Source organism: Pan troglodytes, chromosome 9 (assembly GCF_028858775.2).
Source record: "Pan troglodytes isolate AG18354 chromosome 9, NHGRI_mPanTro3-v2.0_pri, whole genome shotgun sequence".
Lineage (NCBI taxonomy): Eukaryota > Metazoa > Chordata > Mammalia > Primates > Hominidae > Pan > Pan troglodytes.
This window is the reverse complement of record NC_072407.2, coordinates 13,905,356-13,931,434: the sequence shown is the minus strand read 5'-3', so window position 1 is coordinate 13,931,434 and position 26,079 is coordinate 13,905,356. Positions and strand designations below refer to the sequence as shown.

At 47.3% G+C, this 26,079-nt stretch overlaps 2 protein-coding genes and 1 long non-coding RNA gene across 9 annotated transcripts in view; 2 read left to right on the top strand and 1 right to left on the bottom strand.

The window, feature by feature from the left end:
- Positions 1-2,188, top strand: part of SBF2 (SET binding factor 2) — a 516,757-nt gene extending 514,569 nt beyond the window's left edge. For all 7 annotated transcript variants that reach the window (XR_010147145.1, XR_010147144.1, XR_010147143.1 and 4 more), the window contains one exon: positions 454-2,188. Coding sequence is in view for 4 of the 7 variants with exons in the window: in XM_016920369.4 (XP_016775858.4) it covers positions 454-552 (99 nt within the window). In the remaining 3 variants the exon portion in view is untranslated. The remainder of the gene's footprint in view (positions 1-453) is intronic.
- The window catches only part of SWAP70 (switching B cell complex subunit SWAP70), a 114,791-nt gene continuing 89,218 nt past the window's right edge, over positions 507-26,079 (bottom strand). The window contains exon 12 of the mRNA XM_063782784.1: positions 507-594. Within this exon, the coding sequence (XP_063638854.1) occupies positions 590-594 (5 nt within the window). The 3' untranslated portion in view covers positions 507-589. The remainder of the gene's footprint in view (positions 595-26,079) is intronic.
- Positions 15,035-25,480, top strand: LOC104008417 (uncharacterized). Its single transcript, XR_010147146.1, has 4 exons — positions 15,035-15,270; positions 22,780-22,856; positions 23,721-23,986; positions 24,238-25,480. It is a non-coding gene; the product is annotated as an uncharacterized LOC104008417 (long non-coding RNA).

The window sequence follows — 26,079 nt, the reverse complement described above, 5'->3', positions numbered from 1 at the left end:
CGTTTTCCTGACAGTGGGCTTCCAATATGGCTTCAACTAAAGAAAGGGGACACGAAGGCCAACTTTATGGTATGGATGAATCTCAGGCATCCCCCTGGAGCACAAGGAGCTCCCTCACCTTTAGTGCATTGGTGCAGTGCATGGGAAAGGTTAAAGGCACCATTCATTGCTGACCCTTCCTCCTTAGTCAAAGACGACACTAAGAAAATGCAAAATAAGGCGCTCCCAGTGTGTCTCCTTTTCCTGCCAGTACCCTTCTATCAACATCCCCTATGACTCTAGAGACCAGAAAAGTAAAGGCAATAACAGTATGGTAGTTGAGGAAGAAAAATTCATACAGACATTCTGGGGCAGTATGGAAAAGAAAGGTCACAGGAACTGATTTACCACTTACCCAAATCCATAAAACAGCCCTGCCTTTCATCTCTGGTTCACTGTCATTTGGTTTTGTAGCTCAAGACCAGCAAACGTGTGTATAACTTCTGCGCCCAGGATGGACAGAGTGCCCAGCAATGGATGGACAAAATCCAGAGTTGTATCTCTGATGCCTGATGCCCATGGTCAACCCACGCAGAAGAAACAGAAGAACTCATGCTGCCAGATAGAAAAAGAAGCATGGATCCTTGAGGAGCTGACAACAAGTTATCCCGGGGCCTGAGGTTCTCCTGCCCAGTCCCCTCTTGCAGGGGTTGCTATATCTACTTAACCTGAACAGGTGTTTCACACAGGTCTGGTCAACAGCCCCATGCACTCCCTGTATCTTGCACTAAATTTTTCTAACAGGGTCTTAGTGGTTAATGATCAGAAGATGTCTCCTGAGCCAACTGTGAACCTCACCCAGGCAAAATGGCTACCACCTACTTGCGTCCTTCTTCATGAAAGCTATAGATCCTTTTTTGTTCTCTGAGGTCATAATTTCCTTGGAGACCTGTTTAACAAGCAAAAATCAAAACCCTCCAAGATTGTCTCATATTCTACCTGGATTAGGTTTCCTATGAGAGACATCTACTTGTAATGCCTGACCTTTGAGATGCTCAGTTCTCTGGTGCTGCCAAAAGATGCTTCCATGGTCCGTGCTCTGCCAGTGGGGTTCACAACAAGAGACGTCATTGTTCAGTAGCAGGCAAAGAGGGAGCACACAGCATTATTCTGATGGAAAAAGATTATCCAGGGAATGGTACAACAATGACCAGCCCAATGCAGGAAAACACTACTTCCAAAACACTGAATTCTCTAGACCAGAGGTGCTCTGAGGATCCAGAGCCTTGTGTTCTTATGTATCTTCTGCTTCCTGACAGTTTCTTTTTCAAAATAACATGCAAAAAAAGCTGAATGCACTAACTCACAAAACAAACACTTGCACTGAATTCCCAATGAAGTGAAGATGTTGGAAAGACAGAGGCCAGCTATTTAGGACCATACGCACCTGTGACAAGGGCTGTGTTGACCACAGTCACACTGTGGCATGACTGGATACCCAAACTACACTTCTACACATGAAAAGTAAGAACTGTCTTTAGATTTTCTTTACTTTGATAACTTGTGATTGTTTAGCTTAAGACCCAAGAAATGCTGTTTGCTCATGGTAAACAAACAGAAACAGCATCTTCGCTACAACCACTGACACCAGCTGGCGTCATAGGTAGCTAGATCATTGCATTTGTTTTGAAATGTTAATATGTTAAATACTAAACTAATATTTCAAAAATGTGTATATATGATTTCTATATCCTTGTTTTTCAGATAGCCTGCTTATAATTTAATATAAATTAACTGATGCATTCATAAGATTTCAATAATGAAATGGTTCCCTTTTAAAAAATAAAAATACTTTGTAGATTAAAAATAAATCAGAATTTCAAATTTAAAATTGTCTACACACTAGGAAATAGAACTGTGTTAATATATAAGAAATTCGGGGATAATTAAGAATGAAGGACTTTTCTATCATTTCCATTTTATAAATTGCCACCTGTGAAAATGGTTTTTGCACATTATTTGTATTTTTCTTTGTATATGAAATAATTTTTTGTACTTTGTAAAATATGGAGCCCATTGTACCTTCAGCTATTTGAGACTATACACAGTGCTTCTTTTGTAACTGGATTACTTTAACTTTCGTGAAGGCATTACATTGCCTCACATTCACTAACCACCTTGAATTAAATTTATTTCTTAAGAAAAAGCATCCCTCATTTACTGTGAACTAAAGTTCATTCTGTAGTGCACAGCATTCAGGAGGGTAACACTCAGGATTCATACATGGGACTAAAGGTTCAAGAATAAAACAAAGCATGACCCACTTTGTTCCTTCATTCTCCTAATGTCATCACTCCCCTTTGCTCAAGAAGTAACTAGGGATACTGGACATGTTAGCATGAGCTTCTGGGTTCCAGACACACTTCTGCAGAGTTTAGGTAAGAGACTTGAGGCCAAGATTCTCATATGTGCTGCCACTCCTACCACTGTCTCTAATAAGCTGTTTGAAATTGCTTAAGTCCCTTACCTATTCTGGGTCCATTCCACCACCCAGAGTATATGGTAATTTGTGAAAATTTTAGGCATGAGACATTGAAGTCTGTTTGAGCAGCAGATTTTTCTGCTTCAGGGAACTTTTTTTTTTTTTTTTTTGAGACAGAGTCTCACTCTGTTGCCCAGGCTCTGGAGTTCTGGAGTGCAGTGGCACAATCTCGGCTCACTGCAAGCTCCACCTCCCGGGTTCACACCATTCTCCTGCCTCAGCCTCCCAAGTAGCTGGGACTACAGGGGCCTACCACCACGCCCAGCTAATTTTTTGTATTTTTAGTAGAGATGGGGTTTCACCGTGTTCGCCAGGATGGTCTCAATCTCCTGACCTCGTGATCCACCCTCCTCGGCCTCCCAAACGGAATTGTTAAACAGTACAAATGATCAGTGATTTCAGTTCTAGACAGTACTTCCTTAGTTAAGCCCATGAGTTTACCTCATGTAGCCAACAGAGAATGCAAGTTTTCATCTAGGGCAGAGCCTTTAAGTCCTTTGACATCCAGAGTCCTCTGAGCCAAGCAAGAGGATCCCAAATAGCCACTGAGGCTCAAGGTGAGATAGATAGTGACATATTCCCTTGAGCTTTCGGTTCTCCAGTCTCAAGAGCATGCTGATCTAGCCAAGGGCCCTCAAGCCTTTCCTTGGTCCTAGGCCTCTCAACAGCTACCATTACACATTGCTGTGTCCCTGAGATTCAGTCAGGAGGGAAACAACTGGGATTAGGGGTTGAGTAGAAGCTGTGTTCACAGTGTCAGTATCTGGATGCCCTTCATTCCTCAGGTCTTAACTGTGAACGGGGAGAATACTGGGTTCTGTAAACAAAAATAAAATTCTAAGCCCCCCAGATGACTGAATGGACCCCCTCTCAGCCAAGGGGGTTCCAAAGAAACCTGAAAAACGAGTTCCAGCCATGATGCTCGGGCAAGGAGGTAGACATGCCTCATTATACCCTCTCCCTTTTGGAGTTTAGACACAACAGACCAGCATTAACATTAAAACACATCTTAAGACTGACAAAATAGACTGTCACAATAAAATACCAAATTCCAACCTGACTCTAGTATAGCATCACATAACAGATAGCAAGCCCTGAAGGAAATCAAAGCTTTTTTAATCCCAAAATACATTCCTTTTACATATTTTGAAATGGCCCTGCAAAGCTGTATCTTGTGCGGGGGGAGGGGATTTACATTCTGTAGAGGATCCCTTTCCCTTCCCCGGTGTTTTTCTGATCCTGAAGAGATTAGCTAAGAGTCTAGTACCTTTTATTAAAGGTCTGAATAGGAAATATTTGCTATCTGTTGCCTCTAAGGGCAGCCACCTATGAGACTTCATCTACATAAGAACCTAGGTCTCTACAACCCCTTATCTTAACCCAGACTCTCCTTTCAATTAATTTCAGCCTTTTAGATAATAACTCTTTCAACCAATTGCCGATCAGAAAATCTTTGAATCCACCTGTGACCTGTAAGCTTCTGCCTTTCCAGGCCAAACCAATGTATACTTCACATGTATCGGTTGATGTCTCCCTAAAACATATAAAAACAAGAGCCTTTAACCCAACTACCTTGGGCTTGTATTCTCAGGACCTCCTGAGGCTGTGTCCTGGGTCATGATCCTTAACCTTGGAAAAATAAATCTCTAAATTGATTGAGACCTGTCTCATATACTTTTTTGCTTTACAGTTCCAAGGGAGAAAGACCAGGGCTTGGCAACCTGCAGAAGCCTTAACAGGGCCCTTCCTTCTGTGGTCCCAGTGACAAAACCCTTCTAATAATGGGCTCTTGAAAGATGCAAACTCAAAGGAGCACATAGCATAAGTCACTTCCCAACCCCTTTGACCCAAATCCTTTATTCCCACCTCCCAAACCCCTTCACTCTATTGTCTCCACTCCAGAGCTAGAGCTTAAACTGCTAATAACATGGCACATTTGCTTCTCAAGGGAAACTGACATTTATAGGTATTTAATCAGGGATTCTTGTAAGAGTTACTAAGTAGCCCTATCATCCCATAAAGAATTTCTGAAAGATCCCAAGCTGATAACAGAGAAGTGCCCTCAGCAATGCCAGCCAAAGCTATGAATTAAGCAGTGAATAAAGCAGTGTTGACAAAGAGATAGGGTTTACAGCAGCACCATCAAACATATATAATGCAAGCCCCACAGATATCTTCAAGTTAAAAAAAGACATTAATTTTAATATATTTGTTTTTACCATATATTTACTCCGATATATCAAAAATATTTTAATGAGTAAACAATACCAAAAAAATTAATGAAATATATTCCTTGTTCATACTAAATCCTCAAAATCTAGTGTGTATTTTATACTTACAGCACATCTGAGTTTGGACTAATTTTTTTTCAGAGGCCATTTCTGATAAAACAAATGCATGTCATGTTTCTATACCAGTTCTCCAACATCAACTGGACATCCAACAATTCAGTTCAAGTCTGACACTAACTCCCCGGATTTAGCATAGACTCCACAAGTTCAGGTCTGTCCTCAAGACTGCCCCCACTTCAAACACTAGTTGCAAGTTCCAAGGGCCACCAGAACTTCTAACCAACCAGCTATAAATATGAAGGTTTCCACAATCCCCCCTCCTCAGGTTCAGTAATTTGCCAGAACAAATCATATAACTCAGGAAAACACTTTACTTACATTTACCAGCTTATTTCTAAGGGATACACCTCAGGATCAGCCAAAGGGAAGAGATGCATGGTATGGAGGGAGGCAACACACCACCTGCCCAGCATCTGATGTGTTCACCAACCCAGAGGCACTCCTTATCTCATTATTCAAGAGTTTTTACAACCCAGTCTCCAGTCACCCTCCCTCCCCCGAGGTTGGGGGTGGCTGAAAGTTCCCACCCTCTATTCACTTGTTTGGTCTTTCAGATGACCAGCCCACATCCTTAACCTAGCTAGGGACCCCACCCTGAATCACCTTGTTAGCATAAACTCAGGTGTTTCGAAGGGCAGTTATGAACAACAAAAGATACTCCTAAAGGGTGGGGTGTGTTAGGAATAACAAACTATCACTTAGGAAATTTCTAGGGTTTTAGACACTGTGCGCCAGGAACCCAGAACAAAGAACAAATATATTTTGTACTCTACCACAACTAGCCTTATTTCCACTGCTACCACACTAAACAATGCATATTTACAGCAAATAGCCTGCTCACAGCAGAGCCTGCGGGGGTAGGGAAGAGCTGGGTGGCAAGAGACCTGGCTTCTAGTGCTGGCTCTCTTCTAATGTAATCTATGACCTTGAACCAGTCCCTTAACTTTGCTGGGCTTTGACTTATAAAAATGCAGGACGCAGATGATCTGTTACTTTGTGATTCCAAATATTTACCTTGGCAAGGACTCAGTTTCCAAACTGAGATTTAAAGGATTTGCTGAAAAATCCAAATCATCTAAATCAGTGCATCTCAAATTGTAATGTATACATGAATCATCTTGTTAAAATGAGATTCTGATTCAGTAGGTTTGGGGTGGGGCTTGACATTCTGCATTTCTAATGAGGCCAGTGCTGCTGGTCCACGGACCACAGCATTGGTCCTTGGTAACAGAATTGTTCTTGGAGTAACAGAAATGTGTCTCAGTCCTCTGAGAAGCAGATGCCTGATAGGCAGGAACTCTGGGGAGGCTGGAAGAGCCAAGAGACGATGATGCTGGTGTAATCCTTGTGAAAAAGAAAAGGAAGCAAAGATGAGTGGAGGAGACTTGGAGTGCAGTGCAGTTCTAAGGAAGTTCAGCAAGGCAGATAAGAAGTCCTTGAGCCATCAGGGGAATCCCACATATTCCAAGAATGGGCCTTCCTAGGATCCCCACCATGCTCAATCATTGGCTAGGAGCAGTCCATGGGAAGCATGGTTTTGGTGGAAACACAGTAATAGATTTCAGAATATACCAGCTGAGGCCAATAGTCAATGACAGTCCCTGCAGTCAGAGATCTGAGAGAAATCTTTTCATGGTTGTTAATGTTAAAGTTGTCAGAATCAAAATGGAGTCACTTATGTTTAAAAAAAAGCAAAACAAAACAAAACAAAAAAGCCTGATAAATTGAGCCAGGGAAAGCTATGAAGAGAGAGTACTCATGCATAAATGCCTGATAACAAAAACTATCAAAAAAAAAAAAACCTGCAAAAATTGCAACCTTGCACAAAGGCCATTGCAACCTTACACAAAAATTACTCCTTTGAAGGCATCTGTCTAGCAACTGCCTGTCCAGCCTTGGATTAGTGTCACCCTTGTTACTGATCCTTGTAGCCAGGATAATTATCTCAAAACAATTATGTAATGATCCTCATTTTTCCTTTAAAAAACCTTTGTGTTCCTTTACCTCCCTGAATACACACATAGTTTACTACGGTGTTATATAGGTATTCCCATTGCAATGCCCTTGATATAGTTTGGATGTGTGTCCTCACCCAAATCGCACGTTGAAATGTAATCCCCAACTGGAGGTGGGGCCTGGTGGGAGCTGATTGGATCATGGGAGTGGATTTCTCATGAATGGTTTAGTACCATCAACTTGGTACTATTCCCATGACAGTGAGTAAGTTCTCCTGAGGTTTAAAAGGGTGTGGCATCTTCCCCCTTACTCTCTTGCTCCTGCTTTGGCCATGTGACATGAAAGTTCCCGCTTGGCCTTCTAACATGATTGTAAGATTCCAGAGGCCTTCCCAGAAGCAGATGCCACTATGCTTCCTCTACAGCCTTACAGCCTGCAAACCATGAACCAGTTCAACCTCTTATAGGTTTTTTTTTTTTTTTTTTTTTTTTTTTGAGACAGGGTCTTGCTATGACACCCAGACTGTAGTGCAGTGGCGCAATGACAGCTCACTGCAACCTTGACCTCCTGGGCTCAAGCAATCCTCCCAGGTCAGCCTCCTGAGTAGCTGGGACTACAAGTGTGCTCCACCATGCCCAGCTAATTTTTTTATAGAGACAGGGTCTTACTATATTGCCCAAGATGGTCTTGAACTCATGGGCTCAAACAATCCTCCCACCTTGGCCTCTCAAAGTGCTAGGATTCCAGGCATGAGCCACCACACCTGATATCAGGTATTTCTTTATAGCAATGCAAGAACAGACTAATACAGCCCTATTAAATAAATATTATTTTCTTTTAGAGACCCTCTCTGTTATGTAGGGTGACATAAATGGTGTCCAGAAGCAGGACCTGAAAAAGAATATCAGAAGGAATTCGTGACTCTTGGAACTAGTGTGCAATACTCGCCTGAGCCCTTTGAGCACTCTGTTTCTATGGCTCACATTTTCTGCCCTGGTGCATTTTCTCTCAGGCCAAGCCTCTCCCTTTTTGGTAGAAGCTCTTGACTTTGAACAGGAGTTGTTGTCTAAGGTAATACCCGAGGTTCACTGCCTCATGCCAAGAAAATTAAGGACACAGACACACACAAGGAGTGAGTTTAAGAGCAGAGGTTTACTAGGCAAAAGAAAGAGAAAGAACAGCTAGCTCTGTCCTTCAAGAGAGATGGGCTCCCAAATGGGACTTCCGGCCCACAGTGGAGTGCACAGATTTTATAGACAGGCTTGAGGAGGTGATTGATTACATAGGGCCCAAAGATTGGTTGGACCAGGTGTGACATTACTTAGTGCCCAGGGAATCGGGCCGCACCACCCTAATCTTATTATGCAAATGAGGTCTTTGCTTGGCTGGTGTCATCTTGTCTGCTTCTTACGGTATGCGTGGCTAGCAAAGAGAAGGGAAGATGGAGCTGTCATGTTGGATATGCCTAGCCCCAGGTAGCCTTTTCCTACTGGCACAGCTGCTGGCATTCACCCATGCAAACTTCTAGCTTCCTTGTTTATGTCTGCAGCTCAATTTTACAGGCTGCTCTTTGTTAGAAAAGAAAATTATTTGGGAGCTACTTTTCATTAAAAGGAAAACCTTACCAAGGACTTCCTTACCCTATCTGCCTAATTTCTTAACTCCTCCTATATCAACTTTATTCAGGATTTGGTTTAGTTATAAAGCCACCTTTAATAAAGGACTGTACGTTCTCCTGGAATGATAAAAGGTTTTTTATCTTTTTTGGTTTAAAGACAAGTGTCTTTCTGGATTGAGTACTCTGGTTTCTCCAGAATCCACGTTCTTTCTGCAAGACATGACTTCTCTGGTAAATTCACTTTTGTTTCTTTCTTCGTTGTGATGGTTAATACTGAGTGTCAACTTGATTGGATTGAAGGATGCAAAGTATTGATCCTGGGTGTGTCTGTGAGGGTGTTGCCAAAGGAGATTAACATTTGAGTCAGTGGGCTGGGGAAGGCAGACCCACCCTTAATCTGGGTGGGCCCCATCTAATCAGCTGCCAGTGCGGCTGGAATATAAAGCAGCAGAAAAACGTGAAAAGAGAGACTGGCCTAGCCTCCCAGCCTACATCTTTCTCCCGTGCTGGATGCTTCCTGCCCTTGAACATCAGACTCCAAGTTCTTCAGCTTTGGGACTCAGACTGGCTCTCCTTGCTCCTCAGCTTGCAGACAGCCTATTGTGGGACCTTGTGATCATGTGAGTTAATACTTACTAAACTGCCCTTTATATATATCTATCCTATTAGTTCTGTCCCTCTAGAGAACCCTGACTAATAAATGCATGCATAATTTAATTTTTTCTACATTCCTGGGTTAAAATTTTTGTGAACATTCTTATCTTGGTTTCATTTTGGTTTGGTTGCATGAATCTGTAAATGATTTGGCTCCTTTCCCTTGCTTGTTTCTAAATATCTTCTGAGAGCAAAAATAAATATTCTAAATGGCAGGTGCAGGATGGCTATTTAAAAGCCACTAGGACAGTTGTCACTATCTAAAACATGGGTCCAAACTCTTGACATTCTCTGACAGGATTTATAGGATTTTCTTTGCTCTCAAGAGATTAATAAGAAATGAAATGGGATTCTCAAATATTAAGGCATGCCAAGGTTTTCTGAGACTCCAGCCAGCTACATATTATGGTCTATTCTCATGAATATATTTAAACTAATGGGCCAGGTGCAGTGGTTCACGCCTGTAATCACAGCAATTTGGGAGGCCGAAGCAGATGGATCACTTGAGTCCAGGGGTTCAAGAACAGCCTGGGCAACATGGCAAAGCCCCATCTCTACAAAAAATATAAAAATTAGGCAAGCATGGTGGCATGCACCTGTTGTCCCAGCTTCTTGGGAGGCTGAGGCAGGAGGATCAATTGAGCCCAGGAGGTTGAGGTTGCAGTGAACCATGATTGCACCACTGTACTCCAGCCTGGGCAACAGAGCGAGACCCTGTCTCAAAAACAACAACAACAACAACAACAACAAATACTAATGGACAAATCATATCAAGGAAAATTCAGGGCTAAAATGGTCTGACGTGGTGGCTCATGCCTGTAATCCCAACACTTTGGGAGGCCAAGGCAGGTAGATCACTTGAGGCCAGGAGTTCGAAAAGAGGCTGGCCAATATGGTGAAACCCCATCTCTGCCAAAATTACAAAAATTAGCCAGGTGTGGTGGTGTATGCCTGTAGTCCCAGCTACTTGGTAGGGTGAGGCACAAGAATCACACAAACCTAGGAGGTGATGTTTGCAATGAGCTGAGTTCATGCCACCGTACTCCAGCCTGGGTGACAGAGCGAGACTGTCTCAAAAAAATAAAAATAAAAAAAAGAGTCATAATTTGAACTGTCTAAAATATACTACAACTATAGTGTTAACATCACAGTCTACCCCTTGTGCCACACAGATCTTTACTCTCCACCAGGTTCAGGGAGAAGTTCCTCCCCATTTCCCTTGGGCCTCTATTCCCAAGGGGAACTCAGAAGAAAGCAGGAGGTCTGTGGGACTAACTATGGCCCCTACCAATGAAGTTAATCTTGAAGCCATAACTGGCCTTCATTCTCTCCCTCGTCCACTATCTATTCCGAATTTCCCCCACCCTCAACAACCTCCTCAGATGTTGGTGGCTTACCTGGTGGTGTGAGCCAAACCTTCATTCTAGGGGTGAGAGGAGGGGGAGGGAAGGGGATAAATGCTAAATAATCAAACCCTTCTCAGGGTTGCTGCATATCCTTTCACAATTACAGTGGGGCTACCTGGAGGTGCACAGTGGATCACATGGGCTCCACACACATTCCTCCTGCCCTCATCATGCAGAAGCAGCCTTGCCCCTTCCAGCTGATCAGGGTCAGTTATCCCTGCCAGTATGATGACTCTTCTTCTTGTCTGCTGGTTTCTGAGCATGAAGAATCCCAAGTGCCCTACAGCAGCCACAAACCATACATAGTTCAATAGGACCCTTGCTATCATAGTGTCCCCCAGTTAAGTGCTGTGCTGCGTGGAATTCCATGCCTTTGGATCAGGCATTCTGTACATCCCTGGAAAGTGATGCTAACTGAGGCTCTGTGGTGAGGAAAGGCAAACCCATGCCCAGAATAAGTCTCTATCCCTGTAGAGATGAACCATTGGCCCTTCCAGAATTGAAAGGGCCTGATGCAGTTGACTTGCCCCAAGTGATGAGTTGGTCTCAAGGAATAGTGCCAATTCAGGGGCTCAGCATTGGCCTCTCTTGCTGACACACTGGACATCTGAAGGCCCCTAGACTCTTCTGCCATATCACATCACAGTGATCTCCAAAAGGCCTCTTAAAGAGGGGCCATGATGATGCTTTGGGCTCCAAGTGTTAATGTCAACTCAAACTCTGCATCTGCTACTCCTCAAAATGTCTTGTTATCCCCATTTCTCTAGTGAATGATTACCTAAATGGCCATAGGTCCCTTTGGGGGGAAAAAATGAAGGAATCATTGTGACATATACTTGCTGCAATTCTACAAGGTCCTTCCTCTTAGAGAGCTGGCCACCTCTTTAGTCAATGGTTCTCAAACCTAAGCTAATTTTCAGATATGGAACCATTCCTTTCTAAGGGAAGCACCTGTGAGGCACAATGGGCAGGGAGGCCAGAGAGGTTGGGAGGGCTATCAGACCATGATGGGGGTGGACTGCTGTGAAAGAGAGAGGGAAGGAAGGAACAAATATATTGAATAAATTATAAACATCTGGTGCATACTGGGCACTGAACGGCTCCCAAGGAATCTCTGGATGAATACAGTACAGCTCAGCCCCCAAAGAACTCACAACCTAAAGTAGACCCAGGCTATTTGCTGTAAGCAGAATAATCCCCCACTTCTCTGAAGATGTCCATGTTGTAATCCCTGGAACTTGTGAATATGTCATCTTACACGGCAAAGGGGAATTAAGGTTGCATATGAAATTAAGGTTGCTGACCAAGACATTATCCTGGATCGGTCCAATGTCATCACAAGGGTCCTTATAAGTGGAAGTGGGAGGCAGAAGCAAATGTCAGAGAAAGACCCGATAGGAAACTCAATAGGAGAAAGATTTAATGAGCCATTTCTGGCTTTGAAGATGGAAGGAGGACAGATGTGAGCCAAGAATGTGGCAACCTCTGGAAGCTAGTAAAAGGAAGAAAATGGATTCTCCCTCAGAGCTCCAGAAATGAACATAGCCCTGCCAACACCTTGATTTTAGCCCAGTAACACCCATTCTGGACTTCTGGCCTCCAGAATAGTAAGAATAAATCTGTATTGTTTTAAGCTGCTAAATTTGTAGTAATTTGTTACAATAGCAATAGGAAACTAATAGGACTATATAATGAACCACAGTGATTCGTGCAATTGCATCGTATTCGTACAACAGCTGTATACTGGGGGCAGGAGCTCAGAACAAGCAAATTGGATGGGGGATGGCCTAGGGAGAATAAGATGAGGCAGAGGGGCAGAGGTGCAATGTGATATGCAGAGGCAGCTGCTGCAAGGCCAAGAGGGACATTCACACATGCAAACATATAATCCTGTGCACACACATGCAACACAAACAAGGGCATACATGTTCTCACATATACACACCCTAGTGATACTGGCACTTACGCATGCAGACTCTTTCTGACGTAGGCCCACCCACTGCCTGGATTCCACCTGTTTTTCGTGACCTCTCTTGTATTAGTCTATTCTCATGCTGCTAATAAAGACATACCCAAGACTGGGTAATTTATAAAGGAAAGAGGTTTAATTGACCCACAGTTCAGCATGGCTGGGGAGGCCTCAGGAAACTTACAATTATGGTGGAAGGGAAAGCAAACATGTCCTTCTTCACATGGTGGCAACAACAAGAAGTGCTTAGCAAAAGGGGGAAAAGCCCCTTGTAAAACCATCAGATCTCGTGAGAACTCAGGATCACAAGAACAGCATGAGGGTAACTGCCCCCATGATTAAATTACCTCCCACTGGGTCCCTCCCACGACATGTGGGCATTATAGGAACTACAATTCAAGATGAGATTTGGGTGGAGACACAGCCAAACCATATCATCTCTGTCATCTCTTAACAGCATATTTCCTGAGGGCAGCTGAATTTAGCAGGCGGGGATAGGGCTTGTCTACCACGGCTCCATCACTAGCCTTCACCTGAGCAGGAGGTACACTGGGAGGCTGAGACTCACCAGTTGGGGGGAAACTGGTAATCATTTACCTGCCCAGCATTTTAGTATGTGCAGTGTCAGGGTAAGCCCTGACCATGCACATGTTCTCCCAAATCTCAGTCTCTCCCCTCACAGCTGTATGATGGAACCTATTATGAATGAGCTGGTCACCCAAAACCAGTGTGTCCATCTTCCCATGCACTTGTCTGTCCATTTTCTTTCATTCAACATACATTTATTGATGCTTCTTCTGTGCTAATGCCTGCTCCTGGATACTCTGGACCCCAAATAAAATAATCTACTATCCAAGATATGATTTCTGGTGTAACCAGAGCTATGATAGGGTGAGAGCAAGTAGGAGCCTGCAGAAAGATGGGAGGAGCTCATAGCCCAGCCTTGGGGTAAGAGAGGACTTCCTGAGTAAATGACATTTAGGCCGAGTATTAAAGGATAAGATCACTAGGCAAAGGTGAAATCACGAGGAGCAAGGAAAAGAAGTTAAGTCAGGTTTGTGACATGTATTTTAGAAAGATCTCCCTGGTGAGGATGGCGAAGGGGGACTGGGAGGGAGGCAGGCCAGTGAGCAGCTGCTGTAATTATCCCAACCTGAGAAGGCATTTGGGCTGGATAGACGTGGGAGCTCCAGAGACATGCCTGAGGTGGTATCTGTAGGATGTAGGGCCTAACTGATGGAGACAGAGGGGATAAAGGAGGAGAGGGGCAGTTGAAGACTGTCAGGTTGATGTCTGGGACATCTAAGAATGGCCCCAGCCTCAGACTCAAGTGCCAGGAGTAGAGAAAGGATGACCAGGTGGGGGGCACCCAGGCCCTGGTGCTGACTTCAGGAGCAGGCATATGCTTCCCAGCTGGTAGTGAGGGTATGTGCAGCACTTCCAGGATCCGGGAGGGGTTCCCCAAGTCACATACACACACACCGATCACACATCTGGGCTTAGAGAAAGAAGTTAAGTAGCCCCTCCCCATTTTAACAGCTGAGGAGTCCATGATTTCAGCAGGTTAAACGACCTTCTCCAAGGCCACACAGCAGTGCCTGATGGAACTGGGATTTGAACCCAGGCTTGTCTAACTGCATCCTGTGCTCTTCTCCCCAGTCCTGACAGGTCAACCAGGCCAGTCTTGGCACCACAGAATTAAGAGTACAGGGGACCTCTGACCTCTATGTCACACCCAGCCTGGCCAGGCCACTTACAGGGCCATTCAAAGCCAGGACTGCCTCACCCTCTTAGACACTGGACCAGGACATAAAGTTCTCTTTGTGGGTAGAATGAGCTTGGGCACTCCAAGGAGAGGTGGGATGGGCCCACAGCTAACTTAACCCTCTCATACCCACTCCACACCGTGGCCACCCACCCCACAGCTAGAGCACCTAAGAAGTGCATCTCCTAGCCTGGAGGTGAGCAGGAGGAGCCAAGGCCAGCATGTCCCCCACTGACACACAGCTCAGCCATAGCTGGGCCTTCCAGGAAATCCAGACCTGGGCAATTAGAAACAGAGAGCTCAGGGCTTAGAAGAGATACTCTGCAGGATCCTGGTGAGGATCTGGCCCTGTCTGAGCCTATTTCCTCATCTGTAAAACATGAAGTTAGGCTTATTTATCCTACAGCTCCCACAGCTGCAATGGTCTTTTTGCATCTCCTCTGCAGTCCCTGGCCTCATCCAAGCCTAAGAGTTGAACAACAGATGCCTGGTCCCTACGGAAAGCCCCCAACTCTGGCCTCAGCAGATCCACCTCCTCACTCCCCACAGGTCCCCTGAGGTTCAGTGCAGCCCCAGCCAGAAGAATGTGAATCATTCCCGGCATCTCCTCCCCTGTGGCCAGCCCAGAGAGGGGCTGGAGCCTCTGGGCCCTTCTGACAGGAAATTAGCTGGGCCTGGCCTTCCCCACTACCAGCTGCTCTGCTGACCCTGACCCTGTGTTTTCTGAAACTTGATACTGCAAATTTCAAAGCCTCTTCTCCATTCCCTGGAGGCCTGGCTGAGCTGTGTGTCTAGTGGGGCCTCCAGCCTATGTGTGGGCCTGCCTTCCTGTCCTGGAAAGGGCCCTGGCTGAGAGTGGGGCAGGGAAGCCTGAGGCCCAGCCTCTGCCATGACCCTGAGCAGGGCCTACCCCCAGGCGATTCATCTCCCCATCTCTGAGCTGCCAGACGGAACCCACGTGCAGAGTGGCTGCAACATGGAGAATGGGTTGGAGGGACGCAAGAGGGGCAGTGGAGAGACCACTTCAGAGGTAACTGTCATGGTTCAGAGAAGAGATGGTTTGGACTAGGATGGGATAGTGAAGATGACGAAAACTGTAGACTCAAGAGGTATTTAGGAAAACGGAGAGATAGTGGTGGTGGTTTGGCCATGAAGACTGAGGGACACAGGTGTCAAAGGGCCTGCTAGGTTTCTGAGTTACCCAGCTGAATGGATGGTGGTATCTTTCCCTGAGATGGTGAATACCAAAGGATGACCAGGGTTGGGTGGAGGAGGGGAAAATATCCTGTTTGGCCTTAGTTAGAGGCTGAGGTGCCTTTGAGATGTCCCAGTGAAGAGGCTGAGCACTTGGATATCAAGAGGTGAATAAGCTGAAGATACTTATTTGGGAGGGAGAAAAGTAGATGGTAGCTTGAGGACACGGATAAAACTGCCAAGAAGGAAGAGTATTAAGTAAGAAAAGAGCCCAGCCTGTGTCTTAAGGACACTAATGTTCAATGGCCAGGTAAAGGAGGATAAACCTGGAATAGAGGGTGAACAGAGAAAGAGCATTGTTGTGCCTTGCAATGAATGGAGAAGAGTGTTTCAAGAAGCAAGAGAATGTTTGGATGCTGCTGGAAAATCTAAAAGAAGAGTAGAATGAAAAATGCACTTTGGATTTAGTGTCCTGAAGGTCACCTCACCAGTGATTTTAGGGAGTGCTGTTTCGGTGAAGTGAGGCAGGTAGAGGCCAGGCTGTCATGGACAGGAGGCATGTGAGGTGTGAGGAAAGAGACAGTGCTCTGGAGACGTTTGACTGTGGTTGAGAGGAGGGTGGGGCAGCAGCTGCAGTAAGACATGGAGTCAAAGAAAGGGGCTTTTGTTGTTTTTTAAGGTAAGTGAGATTCAAGCATGTTTAAATGTTGATAAGCAGAATCTTGTTCAGATGAGAGGTTGACAATGCCTGAGAAAACAGGGACAACAAACATAAAAGTGTTTTTGACAAACCAGGAGGGCTTGCCAGGGCCCCTCAGCAGGGTAGGGCTCAGAGGGAACATCTCTAATCCTTTGAAGCTGGCTCCTGGGCACTAGGCTGGCTGTGGCACTGCCTCTGAGTGCTCTATATGCCCCACAGCCAAGGCCAGCGCCCTTGGATGGCCAAGTACATGTACCTTATGGATCTTATTCAACCCTAGTTGAGGATGGCAGGGGTTAGAGATGACTGGACAGACCATGGTGGGCCATGATGTCCTAAACAAGGGTGCTACATCCCTGGGAGAAGAGCCATGGGCCTCTAGGCCTATTGCGGACATTAAGCCCATTGCCAGTGACAGGATGCCTGGAGCCCTGCTGGATGACATCCCTAAGTCCAGGGTCCCCAGATTCCTCCATTCCAGCTTGGCAAGGCCATTTTGGCTCTACTGGCATGGGACACTTCCAGGCATACCACAGGGCAGTGGTTCTCAGAAGACGGCCTCTAGACTAGGAGTATCAGCATTACCTAGAAACTTGTTGGAAACGCAAACTCTGAGGCCCCAACACAGATCTATCAAATCGAAAACTCTGGCAGTAGAGTCCAGCAGTCTGTGTGTAACAAAGTTTCCAAGTGACTTTGAGGCACCACTTCTATAAGGTATCAAGCTGTTCATCCCTCCATTTGCTGTCCATCCAGTAACCTAAAATTCACACATCCACCAATCTAAACAGCCATCATCCAACTGTCCATTTCTCAATGTAATTCAACCATCTGTCTTAGTCAGTCTGAGCTGCTACAACAGGACATCCACAGACTGGGTGGCTTATAATCAACAGAAATGTATTTCTTGCCGTTCTGAAGGTTGGAAAGTCCAAAATTAAGGCACTAACAGATCTGGTGTCTGGTGAGGGTCTGCTTCCTGGCTCACAGAGAACTAGCTATCAACAATCCATGTTCACATTCTGTCCAGCCACCTGTGCCTATCTATCTAATCTGATGTAATCTAGTCTATCATCAGCCTAAATAGTCATCATCCTAAACATTCCTTTATTTATGTTACATACATCTACTCACTATCCTCACAACTCATTTATAATACAAAGGAATGTCTAAGTTCTGGTACCCACCACACCCACCTCCCCTTTCTAAGGAAAATGGACACAAACATTTCTTTCTGCTTAAAGTTTCAGGATCATATCATGTGTATTAAGTGAAATCAGTTCTATTTCTCTGGGCAGCAACCCTGACTGGACAAGGGGCAGGTTCTTGGGGTTCCTCAGCTAAAGGCAACTGTGTTTGTATGTGTATAATCTTAACATATATACACACACATATATATATAGTAGCTTATGCATTACACACAGATATGATATATTCTATAGATAGAGATCTGTCAGACATATGCGTACATATATAACTTCAATAGCTTGCCATAAAACTCTGCCCAAATGAGGTTGTCTGTACTGGATGGTGACAGACTTAGCCAGTCATAAACATTCTCTTCCTTCATTTCCTTCCTTGGAGAGTGTGAATGTTTGGTCTCACTGAGAAGTCAGGTCACTTCAAGCTCCAGTTCTATCCTAACAATGGTAAGCTATGTTCCAGTTTTCAATTAAGCCTGCTGAATATATCTGCCTTGAAAGAGTGGGATTTAGAGTGACCTCACAGTTCAGACAGAAACAACTTTGCTGCTGGGCATGACTCTCAACCCTGCATTTAGCCCTCATTATCCAAGACAAATGTCAAGCTGCCTCTGCTGGAGGGTGGAGCTAGACAGCCACACTATACCACATATCCTCCTTGTCCACAGCTGATTTGAGCAGGGCCACCTCACCAGAGGGAGGTCGCACCCATATCCCATCCATCAGCAAATCCTGATTACCTTCAAAATACGTCCTAAACTGGACCACTTATCACTGCCCTCACCACTGCCACCCTGGTCCAAGCCACCAACATCTCTCACCTGGATTTCTGCAGTTGCCTCCTAAGTGGTCTCCCTGTCTGCCTCCCTTTCCCACCTTGTCTCTTTCAGTCTATTCTCATCACGGTAGCCAGAGAGGTCCTTTTTAAAACCTAAGATCATGTCATTTCTCTGTTGAATATCCTCTAATGCCTCCCCCTCCTTCTTGGACTAAAAGTCTAAGTCCTCACAATGGCTTGTAACACACTTCATGATCTGTCCTCTGCTACCCGTCTGACCTCATCTTCCACCATCCTCCCCATGTTCACACAACATCAGCCACACCAGCCTCACTGATGTTCCTCACACAGTGCCACACAGTTCCCACCTCAGGACCACTGCACTTGCCATGCCCTCTTCCTAGAGCATTCTTCCCCCAGATATCTTCACGGCTCACCCCCTCAATTTCTTCAGATCTCTGCTCAAATATGACCATATCAGGGACACCCCCTCTGAGTATCCTATATGCAGCAGAAACCCAACCCCTCCCCAAACTGCTCCCTGCTTTATTTTTTCCATAGCATTCAACGTCAGCACACATGTAACTGCCTACTGTCTCTCTCTCCTCATTAGAAAGTATGCTTCATAAATGCAGCAACTTTGTTTTGCTTGCTATTTTTCAACACGTAGGAGCTTTGTTGAGGTACAAACAGTCACATAAATAAGCACTTGGTAAAAACTTGTAGAAGGAATGAGTAAGAGTGGCTGAGAGTAGACCATGAGCAAGAAAATCGAGCAGAGGGAGCCTGCTGAGACAGGAATGAGTACAGAGAAATGTGAGAAAGAGAGGAACCTTGAGGTCCTCGGGAGACGGAGAGAAGAGCCACCGTTCCTGACTTTCCAGTTCCAATCTTCATGAGGCCTGAATGTCAGTGCTCTCTGCAAGGTTGTCCACTGTATTCTCACAATTGTACCCCTCATTCTTGAAAACATTTGGAGTTTTCTTTGTTCCTTGCAACAAAAACAACCTTGACTTGAGCAGTATCCTTCCAACCATCCACCCACCCATCTCTCCAACCCTACATGCCCTCCTAATCATTTATACTTCTTTTTTTTTTTTTTTTTTTTGAGACAGTTTCACTCTTGTTGCCCAGGCTGGAGTACAATCGTGCAATCTCAGCTCACTGCAACCTCCGTCTCCTGGGTTCAAGCAATTCTCCTGCCTCAGCCTCCTAAGTAAGTGGGATTACAGGCATGCACCACCACACCTGGCTAATTTTGTATTTTTAGTAGAAATGGGGTTTCACCATGTTGGTCAGGCTGGTCTCAAACTCCTGACCTCAGGTGATCAGCCTGCCTCGGCCTCCCAAAGTGCTGGGATTACAGGCATGAGCCAACGTGCCTGACTGATCATTTATACTTCTAATCATCTGTCTACAGATCAGTCCACTAGTCCATTCATCCCTATAAGCATCCATTATCCTAGAGTCCACCCATCACCCATCGATCCATATAACCAACAACTATCCATCCACATGTTACCCTTTCATAACCTCCAGGTAGAGTGGAGTAAGGTCATGAAGGATCTCATCACAGGGCTGAGGCCATCCAACTTTAATGCTGAAAAGTGGGAAGCTATGGAAGGATTTTGAACAGGAAAGTTATATAGTTGGACTTGTATTTTAGAAAAATAACTCTGACAGCTATGAGCAAGATAGATAGGTCTTACTGTCTAAAGGCGGGAAGACCAGTTGGGGTAATATTAAAATATTCCAGATGATGAATTAGGGCAGAGACACAGGGGCTTCAGAAAAGAAGATTCAAGAGAGAGACAGGAAAGCAGCTCTGGGAACAAGCCCAAGCCAGAAGGGCAGGCCTAGATGGAAAACTGTCTAATAGGGGGCCTCAGTTTTGCAATCACCAGCTCAGCCCAGGCACTGTATTTGCCCCAGATCTCAAGTGGAAGCAGGCCTCCTGCACATTCTGCACATTTGGGGCAGAGTTCCCAAGAAGCCCAATCCAGAACCAGTCCTCTCTGGGCCCTTCAGCAGAGCACTCTGTCCTGCATCTCAAGTCTCTGAGTAAGTGATATTTCCAGAGTACACATGCCCCCACCAACTCATCTCACAGCTCAGCCTTGGCTACAGAAAGCCAGGGCCTCTTCTTTGTTAATTTTCTTCAACTCCTCAGAGGTTGGGCCTCCGGCCCAGTGAAGTCAGGGTCTGGGAGGCAGCCCTGGCTCCCTGCCCGCCCACAGAGGATATATTTGGAGCAAGACAACTCCTTCTGGACACAGAGCTTGGGACCCACCCTGCAGGGCTGCCCCAACCAATTTTACTGAGTATCCACGCAGTGTGGTTGTCACTCACGTTTTCACTTGTTAGTTCATTCATTTGTTTACTCATTCATTCATTCCACAAACATTTATTGATCTGCTGGTATGATGCAGCAGGTACAACAGGATGTGTGGTGGGCACATATCTGTATATGTGTGTATATGGGTATCTCTAAGCAAGGATGGCAGAACACACTCTGGGTGCCCTCCCTCAGGGTTCAGTGGTGATGATGACTCACACTCAGGTGTATATGGCATCTGTGGGGACCTGTGTGCAAGTGCATGCAGGCACGTGCTCTCTGAGGAGGTAGCTATGACTCAGTGGCACGCGGCATCTGTGGGTACCTGTGTGGATATGTGTCTGAGTGCAGGCATGAGCATAGGCGCTTGCTCCCCAGGGGGTGGGGGAAGTGGTTGTGACTCAGCTGCACATGGTGACTGGGAGCCTACAGGCCAGCTGTGACTTTATGGCTTTGCTTATTTGCCAAGCCAAACAGTTAGTGTTGGGCGTAAATATTCTATCAGAGTGTGCATGGAATAAGTCCTGAGCCAGGGACCTCCAGCAGGCAGGAGAGACTCAGTAGTCTTGGCCCAGCAGCATCTGTCCCCCGCCTGCCCCCTCCACCGTAGGTATACAGGTCCTACCCTCCCTCCCTCGCCCTCTCCACTCCTGCCTCCTAGAGACTCAGTGAGCTCGTCCCTCATTGACTCTACATCACCCCTCACCCACCGGTCCCAGGTGCACACACGAGACCAGGCCCAGAGGTACAGGGCTGTGGCCTTCAAGCTGCCAGCCCAATCCATTTTTCTACCATACCAAAAACCCCTTCTTTTTCAGCCCTCATGACCGCGTCTTCCTCCAACATCCCAGCCCCGGTCGTAGGCTCGGCAAGCCCGCTCCAGGGCCCACTTCCCATCTCGGCGGCCGCAGACCCGCTGCCTCCCCATCGGCGCGGCCCCATCTTCACCTCTGAGCTCCTTGCCCCTCTCTCCCTGGCTGTCTCTGTCCTTATCTGTCCCAAGTCTATCTTTGTCTCTTCTCGAGCCGGGCTGTCTGCAGCAGAGGCTTCACCAGAGTGGAGGTGCTGACAGAGTGCGGGGTGTGGGGAGGACACTCTGTGTCCCTTCTTGAGCCTTATCGGGAAAACTTAAGTCACTGCTCAGGGCTCAGACTGGAATTTCGCCCTAGATGACCTTGCTGGGTCTGCTGGGGCCTCCGCAGGGACAGCCAGGGTCAAACGAGTCAGGAAACAGGCCCCTGCTTGTGGGCCGCCTGCCCGCCCTCATCCCAACCAGGCCGCCTGCAGCGCCCTCGGCGGGAGACGCCGGGGAGGGGAGAGAAGGGAGGAGACGGGAGGGGCGGCCCCGTCTTGGGCACTCGCAGGGACCGGCGGGAGGCCGTGTGGGGCTGGAATCGTGACCACGGATGCCGCAAGGCCACAGGGCCCTCCTCGGGGTCCCGGCCGGAAATCCTCAGGGGCCCGAGGAGGAGCCGGGGCGGCCACCAGACCACCTCCCCGCGGGCCGCAGGCAGGCGGCGCGCCGTACCCGCCGAGAACGCGGGAAGAGGCCATCGCGTCTGGACACCTGGGCTTCGTCCCAGAGCCGTCACTGCTGTGTCCCCTTGGGCAACTGCCTAGCTCCCTGAGCCTCACTTTTCACACCTGGAACATAGGAAAATTGCGCCCACCTTCTGGGTCGTGGCAGATAAAATGAGTTCACGTCAGGGCTGGCTCTCAGGAGGCGCTCAGTGCTCGTGGCTTTCCTCCCCGGTGGACAGAACCCCGGGGCAGCTCCCCGCGCCCTGACGCCCAGAGCGGAGCGGCCCGGAGCGGAGCGACCACCGCACACCGGACCCGACCCTAGTCGGCCCCGCGCGCCCGGGTCGGGGCTGGAACCTGCGGGCGTGGCGCACGCCTGCCACCTGGCGGCGAAGCCCCCAGGCCGCCCGTCCCGCCCACGGCTGCGCGCGTGCGCAGGCCTGCACCACCCAGTCGCCCCCACCACGCCGCGCCCCGCCTCCCTCGCCCAGGGACTTCCTAGGCCACGCCACGCCGCTCCACCGGCTCAGGGAACCCCCTCGGCCGCGCAGACCTGCGCCACAAGGTCGTTTCCTCCCCTCCTTCCCTCGAAAGCGTATGCATTTCGTTGCCCCTGGAACTGGGGTCATTTCAGGACCTCCCAAGGAGGGTCAGGATGGTGGTATTGGCCTTAGGGGACGCGGGCTCAGGTTGGCGGTTGAACCGCATGTTCCTGTTTCAAACAAACCTAAATGTAGGCCTGGAAGGCTGTGCACTGAAATCCTAGTATTAGGTTGGTGCAAAATTAATTGCGATTTTTGCCATTGTAGGTTGTCTGCAGAGCGAGATTATGGCGAAGCATTTTATTCTTTTTACAAACCTGCTTTTTCTCAGTTTTCCACATTGGGTATGTATTGGTGATAAGGAAAAAACTACAAAAGATATTTTTTGAAAAAAAAAATCACATGGAGAGAGAGAAAAGGGGACGAATTGGCCTATCAAGGGGGTTTCCGGAAGTTAACTTTCTAGTATCTCTGTTTGCATGTAGACTCCCAGGGTGCCCTGGGAGAAATGGAGAAATGAAGCCCAGGACTTGAGGCATTGGGATGGATGGTCCATCTTTCACATGTGCTGGGATTAACTTCCTTTAAGAAAAAAGGAAGGCAAAAGGGTTCCCAGCCTTAGGGTAGGGTGGGGTAGAGGCTCCAAATAAACCAGAAACTCTTGAGTAGAGGTGGTCAGTCATTGCTGTCTGGTTCAAGCTCTGATTGGACCCAAGGGGACCAGATCCAGGATATATTTGAGAACAAGGAATTTATTTCAGAAAGGGGCCACTCAACAGTCAGCATTTACTAAGAACCTGCTTGGTACAGGGTGCTGGAACTACCACAACGAGGCTGCCCCTGCCCTTAAGGAGTTCTGGGCTGACTTTTGGGAAGGTTCATCAGCGGTGACGGGTAGTGAGTGAGGCAGATCAGCAGGAACATTACAAGCCGCAGGAACCGTCAGCTGCTGATAGAGGCCCTGGGAGGTAGAGTGGAGAACAGCTCTGGCCACCACAGCTAATGGCCACCAAGGGAGCGACAGGACCCTTGAGGGGAGAGCAGAGGCTGGAGGTCCTTGGGGTCTACTGGGAGGTGGCAGTCACAGGCCCTTGGGTCCTCTCCACAGCCTTGCTGGAACCTTCCAAAGAGCAGGTGTGACTGGGGAAGTGTGTTGCTGGGCTGTCACCCTCACCTGGGACCTCCTCTGTTCACTCATCCATTCATAGATTTGCCAGCTACCTGCCTTTGCAGGACACCTCAGAAGTTACAGACTTGCCTGTGGAAATGCAGAGAGCACCTGAGGTATTTCCCGGACTCTCCAGTAGTAGCCTTGAATGGCTGACCAACCGCAGTCACCTGCCAGATCTTCTCAGAACCGGCCAGCCCACCAGCAACATGCCCATTAAGTGGCCTTGGCCCAGCCCAGATGGAAAACCCCCTCCACGTGACTTTCTAAAGAACATGCATGAAGACAAAACACCAGGTGCCTCAGGTGTGACACTCTGAGGACACATCACCTGTACAGTATCCTAACCCCCCCCAAGATGACACAGTAAGGTAAAACCACAGTAGAGCCCAGGCCTGTTTGACTCTGAAGTCCAGGCTCCTTTCCAACTTAGTGCCCTAAAGGCCTGATTGGGGTGGGGGTAGGCAGGAAGATTCAAGCACTGATTGTTTGTAGCCCAGGCTGGGAGGGCAACAGCTCTAGAAAAAAAGTCATTCACTGCTTTAACCATCTTCCAGCTAACTGCAGTGAGGTGTACAGGGCCATGGGGCTCTGGGATGAAGTCTTCCACCTCTACACCTTGTAAACAAGGATTCCAGACACACCCTCCAAATGGGAATGGAGACACACGTTTGGCAGAGTTGGACAGTGACGCTGCTCTCCTATCAGCCTGGACTTTGAGGGGAGTGGAAAACATGAGTGTGGAGGTGCAGCAGTCCTGGTATCCCCTGAAACCAGCCTGTGGGGGAACAGTCTTCCCAGGGGAGCTGCTCAGGATGGTCCTGGTCCATGCATCAGGAAGAAAAGGGAACCTGAGAGCAGAGGGAAAATGCAGAAAGTGGGGCAGGGAGACTGCTCCCTGAAACCCCCATGGGCTGCTGTTCCAAGCAGAAAGTGTTGTCGGAGGCGGGAGAGGCAGGGTGAAATGGGACAGGAAACGAGGACTTCCGATGAGGAGGAGGAGGGGGCAGTGGGCTGCGGGTCTTGGGGACTGAACAGAATGGGGTTTGCTAGACAGAGCTTTCGTCTACCCACTCCTAAAGTCCTGCTGGACCTCAGCTGGCCCTTGTGAACTGTTGAGGGGGATATAAACACAAAGGCCTGCATTCCTGTGGGTGCACAATCCTAAGAGACCATGGACTGCCTGTGTGTGGTGGGAACAGGAAAAGGAGGCTGAGTGTAGCCCTGCTTGGAATTTAGTGTCCACCACAGATGTATCCACTACCCAGGGCCAAAGACTCGGCAGCCTCAGAAGACTCAATGGAAGCTGAGCACAGGACTAGAAAGGGTCAGGGCCCTCCTCTGTATGTAGGGGTGGCACATGGCAACTAGCTGGGTGATGGGGCACTGAGAAATTAAATGTTTGACATAAAAATGTAATCAGGACCCGAGAGGAGGTGGGTGGTGTAATGAACAGCATCCTAGAAGTCCAGTACACATTTCACGTGTCACCTTCTAGTTCCTTATCTGCAAATTGAAAAGTGAGGTCAGGTGCAGTGGCTCATGCCTGTAATCCCAGCACTTAGGGAGGCTGAGGAGGGCATATCATTGAGGTCAGGTGTTTGAGACCAGCCTGGCCAACATGGTGAAACCTCTGTCTACTAAAAATACAAAAATTAGCCGGGTGTGCTGCACACGCCTGTCATCCCAGCTACTTGGGAGGCTGAGGCAGGAGAATCCCTTGAACCTGGGAGGCAGAGGCTGCAGTGAGCTGAGATCACACCACTGCACTCAAGCCTGGGCATCACAGCGAGACTTCTTAAAAAAAAAAAAAAATTTAAAGGTGAGCCAGTTCAGGCTTCTAGAGGCACTGCAGTTACAGACAGTAAACTGCACAAATCCTGGGTGTAAAGTTGTTTTTTCCTGTGTAACCACCACCCATTTACAGCATCCCAGAAAGTTCAAGTGTGTCCCTTCCCAGTTTACAGCCACCCGCCTCCCACCCTCACTTCTAAATCCACCGATTAGCAGTGTGTCTTGGAAATTAATATACAAGGAATCATATAGTATGTGCTCTTTTGTGTTTGGCTTCTTTGCTCAAGATGTCCGTGAGATTCAGCCGGGTTTTTGCCTCTCTCTGTAATATGTTAATTTAGGTGTAGTATCCATTGTCTGGAAATACAATTGTCTATTCTCTACTGGTGGATATTTGGGTGTCTCTGGTTTGGGGCCATTATAATAAAACTGTTGTGAATCTTCTTATACAAGTTTTTTGGTGGACATCAGCCTCATTTCTCTGAAATGAGTGGAAACTGCTGGGCCGGAGGGTAGCTGTTGTTTTTAGCTTTAGTGGATATTGCCAAGTAGGAAGTAGGGAGGTGATTATTACAGTCTCTAATATATAAAAAAGGAGTAGAGGG